The 12,597-nt window shown below is 39.8% G+C and overlaps 1 protein-coding gene across 1 annotated transcript; it reads right to left on the reverse strand.

The window, feature by feature from the left end:
• Positions 1-1,753: 1,753 nt before the first annotated feature.
• LOC121391337 (uncharacterized protein K02A2.6-like) lies at positions 1,754-2,347 on the reverse strand. Its single transcript, XM_041522999.1, has 2 exons — positions 2,108-2,347; positions 1,754-1,960 (listed from the first exon to the last, which is right to left on the reverse strand). The coding sequence occupies exons 1-2, from the start codon at positions 2,345-2,347 to the stop codon at positions 1,754-1,756; spliced, it is 447 nt and encodes a 148-aa protein (XP_041378933.1).
• Positions 2,348-12,597: the final 10,250 nt, after the last annotated feature.

A 12,597-nucleotide genomic window follows, 5' to 3' on the forward strand; every position in this document is an offset into this window, starting at 1 on the left:
GCCGACTATCACGTGGCAAGTCAAAATTACAATTCTAATTATACGAATAAATGCCTTTGTATCAATTATTACTATTAAAATAATAACCAGGTATCGTCTTTTGCGATTTTGTGCAGCTATAAAGCCACCATGGTTTTGAAAAAACCTTTTGACAAAAAAGGAAAGCTGTGTCAACTTTCTCCTTCTGTATCTTTTTGATACTGGAACATGAAAGTCCTGTGGCATCACAGGTTCGTTTCAGAGATCCTTCAGTCCGTTTGCGCCTGCCAAGTTCCTCGAAATATTCATAGACATTCACAGCAACCTCCTTTGTTTGTGATCGCAATCTTTTTCCACTTGGCATGTTTACAAGCACGAGAGAAAAAACGTGGTGTGTTCACATGACATCCACGTGAACAAATAATGAATATTCTTAACACATACTTCAGCGCTAACAGGCGAGGAAATACCTCACCTTACATTCCATGCATAAAACACCTTTTTTTTAATGAGGGGCTTTTCTCAGCGCTAACAGGCGAGGAAATACCTCACCTTACATTCCATGCATAAAACACCTTTTTTTTAATGAGGGGCTTTTCTCAACTTGGACAGAGTATAATTTCTTCAATTTCATCATCCAGTTTTGGCCACCAGAAATGTGAATGTGCTAGCATCTTCATTTTTACTTTTCCCAAATAAGTTTCATGGAGTGTTTGTAGTAGTAATGGTTGATGACTCTTTGGAATAACTACTCGCATTCCCCAAAGAAGACAACCATTTAGTACTGTAAGCTCATGTCTTCTGTGGAAATATGGTTGCAAGGTCTCATTCTGGATTCGATTAGGCCAGCCATTATTGAGTGTGTGATATTTCACTGATCTCAGTATAGGATCCTTGGCTGTCTCTCATGCAATGTCACCAGCCTTCAATGGAAGATCCTGTATTTTGTTGTTCGTGTATATTTTGTACTACACAAATCCTTCCAGGATCTAGAGAATCAAATGTTTTGTCTGGACCAGCAGGCAAACGTGAAAGTCCATCAGCATTTCCAAATTGTTGGGTGTTTTTTGTTTTCAATCTCAAATGAGTAGCCCATGAGAATAATTGACCAGCGTTGAAGACGGCTTGCTGTAGTTGTTTGCAATACCCTTTTTTCCAACAGAAATTGTTGTCAATAGTTTGTGATCCATTTGAATTGTGAAATGTCGACCCCATAGGTATTGGTGGAGCTTCTTTATTCCATAAATGATGGAAAGTGCTTCATGCTCTATCTGAGAATAATTTCTCTTTGCTGATGTTAGAGTTTTTGAGGCACGAGCTATCGCTCACTCAGTCTTGTCAGGATATCGATGGAAGATGACAGCACCCACAACAATGGATGATGCATCCGCAGCAAGAAAAAAGGTAAGGATGGATCATAGTGTGCCAAAGCTTCTGTTGAGACTAATTGCTTTTTTATTTTGTAAAATACATCTTGACAGCTATTGGTCCATGACCAAGGTTGCTCCTTCTGCAGCAATTTATTGAGAGGGGCACACATATCACTGAGATTGCACAGAAATTTTCCGTAATGGTTGAGGAAAGAATGTAGTTGATGTTGGTTTCTGGGCTTAGGCATTTCCACTATTCCCTTGATCTTCTTTGGAGAGACATGGATTCCATTCATGTCCACAACATGTCCTAGGTATTCTACGGAGTCTTGCATGAATGAACATTTCTCCTTGCGTACATGGAAACCATATTCCTGTATCTTGGCAAGTACTCATTCCAAGTTTTAGAGGTGCTCTGCATCAGATTTCCCTGTGACAATGACATCATCAAGGTAGCAGACAATGCCAGACAATCCCTGTAACATTGTTTCCATTGTGTGCTGAAAAATGGCAGGGGCTGCGGCAATCCCAAAGGGAAGGCGTGTGTACTGGTACAGGCCCAAGTGTGTCGTAATCACCATGAAATTCCGAGACTCATCATCAAGTTCCAGCTGCAAGTAGGCATCAGAAAAATCTAATTTTGTGAATTTACAGCCAACATTAAGAGCAGTAAACAGTTCTTCTGGTCATGGCAAAGTGTACTGATTAATGTTGAGCTGAGGGTTAACTGTCACACTAAAGTCTCCACAAATTCTTACAGCTTTCGAAGTTTTTGGTACCACAACAATGGGTGTAGCCGAATTTGAGTGTTCAACTTTCTGTAGAACTCCATTATGAACGAGTCTTTGAATATCCATTTCAACAGCAGGCTTCAGGGCAAATGGTAGTGGCCTGGGTTTGAAGAATCGAGGCTGAGCATCACTTTTGAGTGTGAGGTGTACCTTATGTTTTTTGCAATGTCCAAGACCTTCTTGGAAAACTTTGGCGTACCGTCTCATAATACCTACTAGTGCCTGACTGTTATTGCTTATATTGACATGGTTGACATGTATAGAGATTATTTAGGTCCAACTTGAGTGCCTCAATCTAGCTGCGTCCCAATAGATCAAGTCGATTTCCTTTAGTGACAGTAATTGGAAGATTACAAATTTTACCATCACACTGAACGGCAATCTCCTAGCAAGGGAGTATCATCCTCTGAGTTATTCTGTAGACAAACTGCTGGGGGATTCAACTGGGGGCTTCCAATTCTTTTCCAAGTTGCTTCGCTAATGAGTGTAATGCTTGCTCCTGTGTCAAGTTGCAACTTTACTGTTTTTTCATTGAGTTTGACAGGAACAAAAACAGGTTTGCTTGGGGAGCTGTAGTTGACAGTAAGAACAGCTGTACAGTGTTCAGATTCTTCTGCTGCATTGATAACATTAGTTCGGTTCTTTGGTAGATAGAAGTGCTTGGTTTTCCCTGAGTGTTGTTTGTGTCTATCCCTACACACTCTTGCCAGGTGACCCATGCGCTTGCAGCATGAGCAGACAGTGTTGCGATGGAGACATGCAGAACGCCAATGGTCCTTTGCACCACAGGATGGACAGGGTCCTGGTGGAAGTGTCTTCGGTGTTGAACGCTTTGAAGGCGTTTTAATAATACTCACAGAATTGGAAGTTTGAACTGTGATTTCATTTCCTTCCTTTCCTGCAGCTTCCATATTTTGTGCAATAGAGATTGCCTTGTCCAGAGTGAGGTCCTTCTCGGAAAGCAGCTTGCGTGCTATATTTTCATCATGAGGGCCCAATATGAAAGCAGTGCACAAGGCATCTGGGAGATACTCTTCTGGAAACTCACAAGTTGAAGCCATTTTACGTAAGGAGAAATGTAATCAGCAAAGCCCTCCGATGGTCCTTGAGTGTTCCTCCAAAAAACGGTATTGTTCTGGTCTTTTAGGTTCTAAATGTGCAGTTAGCCTTTTGAACAAATTGTCACCCTTAAAGACTTCAGGCTTTTCAGGGAACATGAGACTTTCCAGGATTTTATAAGTCTCTGCTCCAATCAGTGCAATGATGCAAGAAGTCTTCTTATCCTCTGTGATCTCATTCACTCTGAGAAGTGTTCAAACTGAGTCTGATAGCTTGACCACTTTGGGTGCGATGATCAAAAGATCCTGGGGAGCCAATGTAACTAGCCATGGTAATGGCATCCCACCGTCTTCACCAATTGTGATGTAGAGTAGACACTTGTGATTCGTATTAAGAGTATAACAGAACAACCATGAGAAGAGCAACAATAAGAACTATAACAACACTCAATTCCATAAATACATATGGCAATGAGTATTTATACAAAATCAAAAGATCAGAAGAATTCTAGAATGTTCTAGTAACTAATTTAAGAACATGTGGTGCAGTCCTAGAACGTGATTAAGTACAAGATAAAATGAGAGTTTACAATTATTAACAAGAGCTATAGACATGATAAATAAAAACATTCACATAATAAGTCTACAGTACACTACAAAGGACTCCATCTTGCCCTTATAACACTTTACTCATACGTTTCTCAAAGTGTTATTGAAACAATATCTGAGAAAGAGAGCTGAGTGCTTGGGTAAGTTAATGGTTTAAATATTCATCATAAAAATTTTTTCACCAAACAAAAAGATAAATGTTAACGCCAAACGTTTCAATAGTCATACGACTATCTTCATCAGTGGCTTAAATATAGAGAATAAAAGTGCAAAAATCAGTCCTATTTATACTAAGCTTAAGGACGAAAACACGCGTCTTGGATTCCTGCATGCGCTGCGTGGGTGGGCTGCTGCGCGTGCTGGAGTGACAGGTAAGTACTGGACAATGGACCCCTTTCTTGATTGATGGAGGGATGTTTTTTACGGATGTGCCATGATTCAAGGATAATTCTCTGCCAGAGGAAGGGATGGTGGCAAGAATGGTTGGATTTTCCCAATTGATCTTGAGACCAGTCTGGCAAACATGTTCAGACATGGCACTAGAGAAGGTATCCATCTTTTTAACTGCTCTTTGATGTTCCTTTAAGCGTTGAAAAAGGATAAATGTTAACACCAAACGTTTCAATAGTAAGTTCATCTAGTTATTCTCTATATTAAGCCACTGATGAAGATAGTCGTATGACTTTCGAAACATTTGACGTTTACATTTATCTTTTTGTTTGGTGAAAAAATTTTTAAGATGAATATTTCAACCATGAAACAATATCTACCAAAAGGTGTACAAAAGTAGTTGGATGACTGGAGTATGACAGAAATCAATGCATATTCGAACTTGTCCCATTTTCTTTGAAACAGCTACCATACCTGAACACCATGCAGTTGGCTCCTCCACTTTTGTAATGACTCCAAGAGATTCCATACGTGTTAGCTTCTCTTAACCTTCTTCCTTAATGGGAGTGGAACATTTCTAGCCATATACAGGGTTACAGGTTGAACTTCAGGCTTCAACTTTATCTCATAGGCATATTGGAATGTATCCAGACCTGAGAACACAGATGGGTATTGATCTGGAATGGACACTCTAATCTAATTTACTAGTGTAAGCACCTGCAGTGCTTTAATTGCTGGTAATCCAAGCAAACTATGTGACACTCACTTAACTACATAGAATGTCGTACATGACTTGTAAGAGAGAGCAGACTGGAGCTTACCTATTACTTGTAATGGTTTTTGATCTTTTTGATGGTTTTGTTAACTTGACTGAGCTAAGTTACTTCATGTAGCTTCTGAAATAACTGTTACTTCTGCTCATGTGTCTAGTTTGAGCACTACTGGTTCACCATTGACATCTATCATAGTACTCCAAAATGATCTTGAGCTGTTCTGTAAATTAACTACATCAAGATATATTGTGTCACTTGCATTTTCCTCTTTTCACATATGCGTGATCAAATCAGCTACTGATTTGGAGCTTGTCTTTGAGAAACATTGTGATCTGAAGTGACCTCGTCTGTTGCATGGATGGCATATGGCATCTCTCGCTAGACATTAGAGTCTTGGGTGATGACTTCTCCCAGAGTGAGTACATTTTTCAACTGACTTACCGCAGTTAGCTTCTAGTTTTCTGTAGGTATATTGTGAAGTTGTTTCTAGCAACTCTTTGATAGTCTCTGAGTACTGGACTACCATTAAGAATCTCTTGATGTTCATGGATAGCTTCATGCTGACGGACCATTCTCTTGGCCCTCTCGAGGGTCACGTCCGCCTCCTTTTGTATTCAAGCTGATAATGTGCAATCACAAGCTTCTACGACAATATGATCTCTGATCATAGCCTTCGTCAGGTCTCCAAAATCACAATTATCTGCGAAGCTGTGAGGACCAGTTATAAACTGTTCTACAGACTCAATGTCTTGCTGGCTGCATTTGTTAAAGCGAGCACGTCCAAAAATTAAATTTTTCCTCACTTTAAAGAATGTATCAAATTTATCAAGGACTTGATCATAGTCAGTATGTTTGTCCTCCGGGGGTTTTCATCGAGGACAAGGTACCTTCAGCATCTTCTCCCGTGCAATACAAGTGAGTGCTAACTTGCTTGGCATTTCTCTCTGTGTTAAGTTCTGAAGGCTAGTCTTGACTGCTGAAAGCAGAGCTTCCATTTTGGCCACTCGTCAGGGCATTTGAACACAAAGGGTGGTGGGGTTTGAAGACAGCAACACTTCTAACACCATATACAATTATACTATCTCAAAAAAGTTCTTTATTTCACCCAAAATGACTAACAAAAAATCAGGAATGAGAGGAACGTTACAAATGCTTTGTTCTGATGAGCATGCTCAGTAATTAAATACCAAATATAGAATATACATGATTAAATATAGAAACAAACTAAATATAGATCACATATAAGTTTTACAATTATTTTACAGTTTGGTGCTCAATCTTCTCCATCTTTTCCCTCTACATTTATAACAATATCTGTAGACCATAGTCCAAGTACTGTTAGTGGCATAGACTACAGTTAGCCTCGTACCCAGGTGTTTTCGTAAGAAAATAACACGTGGTAACTACTGTTGGCACATGCGTTAATTTCCACAGATTTCTTGGAAAATACTATACTCTAGTATACTCCGTCAACTACGACGTCAAATTTTTTTATCACTGTCGGAGTGCAGATTGTCCCCCTGTGCATCCGGTCTCCTGGACAATTTGCACTAGTGTGGAATGCCCCACTGAACATTCTGGACTAGTGCTAATTGTCCCAGATAGTGTGGAGTGTCTCCCCATCAATGGATCAATAAAAAGTACTAACTGAGTTACCAACCAGGTATGAACTTTATGATACATGTAAATTCTTTGCAGTTAAGGCTTAAGTGTATAAATCTCAACTAAAAACATGTTGTTCACACTTTTAAGATCGAGATCTAGATCTAGCTACTAGAAAGAGAAATGGCTACCAATGAAGACAGTTATGACTCCCTTTATGACTTTCTTCATTACCATAGGTACATATTCTCCCAATTGAGAAAGAGCTCCTTTTCAATGAAGACATGGATAGTATGAGTGATGGCAATGAGAGAAATGACATTGATAGATACACTGAGAAAATGGTGAAATTAAAGAAGAGTCTCTTCTTTAAAGCTAATACCATTATTAAGGACTCCCAAGCACGACAAAAGAGAGATTATGATAAGAAACATCATCAGAAAAGTAAGCTCACTTGCACTACAGGAATGAGCATTGCAATAAATAAAAATGTTGTGTTGTTCATTTCTTGTCATTTCCAATTTCATGTTGTCAGATGCACCTCACAATGCTAGCTAATTGAACCCCGTTTGGGTTAAAATAATCTTTGATTTCAATAAGTTAAAAATAATATCCAGACTCCAGGCTGACTAGGAATGAATGTGAATGGCCTTAAATAGTGAACTTAGCGGTCTCATGACTAAAACAATATGATTGGTTAATGTAGTGTGGGAAAATAAAATACATTGAATCTGATTAGTCCATTATTTATTGATCATAAACTTCCTCCATTTGATCTGCTACCTCAATTTTGTTACATTTCCTCCCTCCTTTTGCACAAAGTGCGGGTAGCTCCAATTCAATCAGGACAATCCATCAGCATTTGCATTCTCATGCTCTTTTCTGTGCTCTACTATAAATTTATAGGGCTGAAGAGTCAGGCTCCACCTCATCATTCTAGAGTTCCCTTCTTTAAACTTCTGTGACTACTGGAGCGCTCGGTGGTCAGTCTGTATTATAAAAGGCTTTCCAATCAAGTACGCTGAAAAGGCTTGTACTCCTAGTTTTTATTGCATAACATTCTTTTTCCACCACAGCATACTTTCGTTCTTTGTGCAGCAGTTTCTTACTGAAGTAAGGAATGGGGTAGTCATTTCCTAGTGGGTCTTTCTGACTCAATACCACTCCAATCCCTACATCTGATGCATCTGTCTGTACAAGGAATGTTAAATTAGGGTCTAGGTTCTGCATAACAGTTGATGAAGTGAGGGTAGTTTTCAGTTTCTCAAACACTGTTTCTGCTGCAACATTCCACTCTATAGTCTCGGGCAATCCTTTCTTTGTAAGGTTAGTTAGTGACTCAGCTATTTGGGCGAAACCTCTTATGAATCTCCTGTAATAACCAGTCATTCCCAAGAATGCTCAAACTTCCTTCTTCGTTGTTGGTCGCTTTAATTGTTCTATGGCCATGACCTTGCTCTCTTAAAGTCCGACACCTCCTCGACCAATGCGATGTCCAAGATAAGTACATTCTGCTGCCCCAAATTCACATTTCTTTAGTTTCAGAGTTAATCCAGCATCTTGTAGTCTTTCCAGTACTTGCTGTAAGTGAACTAGATGTTCTTTCTAAGTTGAAATATGAATTACAATGTCAACTAGATACACACCAACCAAGTCATTGAGTCCTCTTAAGGTTTGGTCCATCATTCGTTGAAAAGTTGCTGGTGCCCCACTTAGTCCAAAAGGCATCACGGTGAACTGAAATAATCCTAAAGGGCTGCTGAACGTAGTCTTCTCACAATCCTGTTTGTCCATTGGTATCTGCCAATAACCATTCGTTAGATCGAGAGTAGATATATATTTTGCATTCCCTATGGCATCTAACATCTCATCTATTCTTGGTATGGGGGTAGGCATCAAATTTGGTAATTGCATTCAATTTCCTGTAATCCGCACGAATTCTATTACTGCTATCCTTCTTCTTAACCACAACAATTGATGATGACCATTCTCTGCTGACTCCTCAATTAATCCATCCTTGAGCTTGGTTTGCAGTTCATTACAGAGATCTTTCTTCAGAGCTGGAGGTATCCGATAAGGTCGTTGACGTATTGGGCTACTTCTGTCATAATCTTATGTAATTTTTTTAGCACGTCCAGGCTTCGGATCAATAACTTGTTTATATTGTTGTAGGAGTTTCTCTAATTCATGTTTTTTCTTTTCCTGTTAGTGGAACTCCTATTCGTGGCTCCCCTTCTTGCCATTCAGGCCTTATCAACTCAGTGCTATCCTCCACAATACTAGTGCAACTTGTTTCTGTCCTAGGGTACCATGGTTTAAGCAAGTTACAATGCAATAGCTTGGTCATGTTACATTCGGGCATCTCTAACTCATAGTTGACACTTCCAATTCTCTTTTTGATCCTGCATGGTCCTTGCCACTGTGCTTTAAATTTCTGTGTGCTATCTGGTAGTAATAGTAGAACTTGACCACCAGGTATGTAGCTTTTTTCTCAAGCATGCTGACCATATCATTGTTTTTTTGCTTTATTTGAGCCTTCTTCCAATTCTGCTGGGCTATCTCATGGGCTTCTTCCATATGTTGATGGAGTGACAAAACATAGCTTGTATTGTCATTTTCTTCTGGTTGTGTTGCAATCCACTGATCCTTCATTATGTCCATAGGTCCTTTCACGTCTCTCGAATATAAGAGTTTGAAGGGACTGAATCCTGTGGTTTTTCTGAGGGATTTCCCTGTAGTCAAATTGTACCAAAGGTAACATCTTATCCCATTGTCGTCTAGTGGATCTTGAAGTTTTCTTTAACATGAGTTTCAGAGTCTGGTTCAGTCTCTCTACTAAACCATCAGTCTGTGTGGGTGATATGGGCTGGTGGTTATGGCTTTGATTCCCAATATCCGGTACAATTCCTTCAGCACTTCTGAAGTAAAATTTGTGCCTTTATCTGTCAAAATTTCATTTGGTACTCCCACTCTGGAAAATAAATCTGTAAGTTTATCAGCTACACTTACAGCTGTACATCTCCTGAGAGGGTATGCTTCTGGAAATCTCGTAGCATAGTCACTAATAACTAAAATGTACTGGTGTCCACTGGTTGTCTTCAGTAATGGTCCTACTATATCCATTGCTATCCGTTCAAAGGGTTTGCCAATGATAGGCATCATCACCAATGGCACTTTCATAGGTCGCCTAGCCACTTTCTGACATTCTGGGCAGGATTGTAAATAGGTCTTCACATCCTTTGTTACTGCTGGCCACCAGAAACTTTTCTAATTCTCTGAAGAGTTGGTTCAACTCCTATATGTGCAGCCATTGGCATGTCATGTGCCATTTTGAGAATATCAAACCCGTATTGTGTAGGCACAACTATTTGCAGTTCCTTTTCATTAGGAGTTCGTTTTGACTTCCACAGTCGACACAACACTCCATTTCTAATATCCACGGCCCTCTGAATCCTCTCTTGCCTTCCAAGCTTGGATATCCGGATCCTTTTGCTGTGCCTCAATGAGCTGATCTCTTGTGACATTACATCCATTTCATCTTCGGCGCTCTTGCCTTTTCTCTGCTCTGGTTTTGTTTATTCGTCCCGTCCAGGTTCATGAAACAAGTATCATCAAAATTAAATTCAATGTTCTCACCGATAGAGTTCTGATCCGTCTAATCACAGTTCCCATCAATCTTACTTTCATCAGTTCTTCGACCTCCTTCCTTTGGATTCCCCATCTCCATCTCAGATTCCTCAGTACTTTGATTTTCCTCCTCCACTTCTGTTTGACAGTGATTTCAATTCTTCTCCTTCTTCAGAAGCTCTATCACTGCCACAACTTGACTCGCCTTCTTCAGAACTTTATCACTGCCACAACTTGACTCGAATTCCTTGGTGATCTCACCTTCTTCCCTCAGTCTGGATGACAGCAACTCCTGATTTCTCCTAACTTGAGCTCTTGTCACCACAGCTCCAGCAAACTCTTGATTCATCTTCTCCCACATCGCCTTTCACACTTGTCGTGGAAAGGTATCTAACAAAGGTACGCCAATCAGTGCATCTCTCCCCAACAGTACATCTTCAGGCAAAAATTCTGACACAGCCACTTCCTGACTGAACTCTTGTTTCCCTTGTAGTTGAATTGTCACTCTAGCCTTGGATATGAACAGGTAGATCCTCCAGAGTTTGTAATTGTCACAGCATCTCCAGTATAGTTCTCCTCTGTTACTATCCTTTCATGTACGATAGTTGTAGATGCTCCAGTGTCCAACACTATTCTGTCAGTAGGTATTCCATTCACAATGCCTTTCTTAACTGATCTCAGTAACTCATCTCATGTCCAAATGATTTCTTAGGACAATTCCTGGAAATGTGACCAATCTGACCACATTTGTAGCAAGTTGCTTCTCTTTTTGAGGTGGACTTGGTTTCTGTTCTCCTACTAGGCTGACTGTTCCATCCCTCCCTGATATTGGGTCTGGAGGATGTAATAACTTTCCATTCCATACCTTCCTCTTTTCGCTTCAGTTGGTATTCTTAAATGCACTGTTTTAGCTCCCCCCACGGTACGAGGTCCTCAAGTGTCTATTCGTGCTTGAAGGTCCCCGAGGGCAGACCAGTTTGTACCTGTTCCATGACTATCTCCCGTCGCACCTCCATTTCCAGTTCCTCCCATTGCTCTTTGTCAGACAAGTCTGGTTTTGAAACCGGTATCGGCCATCTTTTAAACAAGAGCATCCACTCTTGAAACATGTTCGACAATGTCGTTATCTATCTTGAATCTCATTTGTCAGAGCTCCACTTGACTTGCCTCTGGGTTGATCTCATAACGTTGGAGAATTGCTTGCTTGAGAATGGCATAAGGTGCTCTCAGTTCTACATCATTGTAAGCTGTTCCTGCTCTCCCAGTGAGCGCAGGTGCTAATTGTCGGGTCCACTTGTCTTCAGGCATGTCATTAAGAATCATATGTCGTTCAAAGAGAGTCAGATAATCTTTAATATCCCCGTTTTTCTCCCATGGTTCTGAATTTGGAAAACATTAGTACTCCTCTGAGTATAGTTCTGTTCCATCATTTGAGCCATTACATGTGTCAATTCTTCCATCTCAGTATTTTTCTTCGTTTTTGTTCGTTTTCTTACTAACATTTTCTTCGCTATCTGATACAGTAGATTGATACCTATAGGCCATTCAAAGTGTCTCTCGAAGGTTTGGTCTTATTGTAGTTCGATGAGCGTCGTAATCCAAAGTGTACTCGTTAATTCACTGGGCGGGTCTTTTCTGTCTTCTGTTCAAAGTGATCCCACCACTGCCACCAAAATGTCAGATGCACCTCACAACACTAGCTAAATGAACCCCGTTTGGGTTAAAATAATCTTTGATTTTAATAATAAGTTAAATATAATATCCAGACTGACAAGGAATGAATGTGAATGGGCATAAATAGTGAACTTAGTGGTCTCATGACTAAAACAACATGATTGGTTAATATAGTGTGGGAAAATAAAATACAATAAATCTGATTGGTCCTTTAAACAATCAATCTGATCGGTCTATTATTTATTGATCATAAACTTCCTCCATTTGATCTGCTAGCTCACTTTTGTTACACATGTATATTTCTCATTAGAAACTGAGACATGGAACATAGTGTTGCTACGCAACAGTGCTAAAGATGGGCATAAAGGAGATAAGCTAGTGAAACTGTGGCTTGGACCCTACATGGTTGAGAAACACGTCGGAAAAAGGTGTATACAAACTGAAAAACCCATCAACTGGCAGAATATTAAAAAACAACTTAATGGGTACAGGTAAGTACAATAGTAGTAAATTTATTTTAGATGTCATTGGTTTTCCATGAATGTAATATAAACTTATCATCAAAATTTTTGGTTTAAAATTTTATTTTAAAAAAATCATTGCACTCAATTCCTCCTCTTTCTCTACCCATCAAGCCAAAGAAAAGGGTCAGAAGATTGTCTGCTGAGTGTTTCTCTCATGATGACCAAAGCGACTCAATTCCTCCTCTTCCTCCACCCATCAT

Source organism: Gigantopelta aegis, unplaced genomic scaffold, assembly GCF_016097555.1.
Source record: "Gigantopelta aegis isolate Gae_Host unplaced genomic scaffold, Gae_host_genome ctg2123_pilon_pilon, whole genome shotgun sequence".
Taxonomy (NCBI): Eukaryota; Metazoa; Mollusca; class Gastropoda; order Neomphalida; family Peltospiridae; genus Gigantopelta; species Gigantopelta aegis.

Excerpts from the sequence above, each read along its gene's own strand:
- LOC121391337 (XM_041522999.1), bottom strand. The coding sequence starts at position 2,347 with ATGAGACGGTACGCCAAAGTTTTCCAAGAAGGTCTTGGACATTGCAAA. Across the intron at positions 1,961-2,107 it reads TACCAAAAACTTCGAAAGCT|CTGGAACTTGATGATGAGTC; the intron begins GTAAGAATTTGT and ends GCCTACTTGCAG.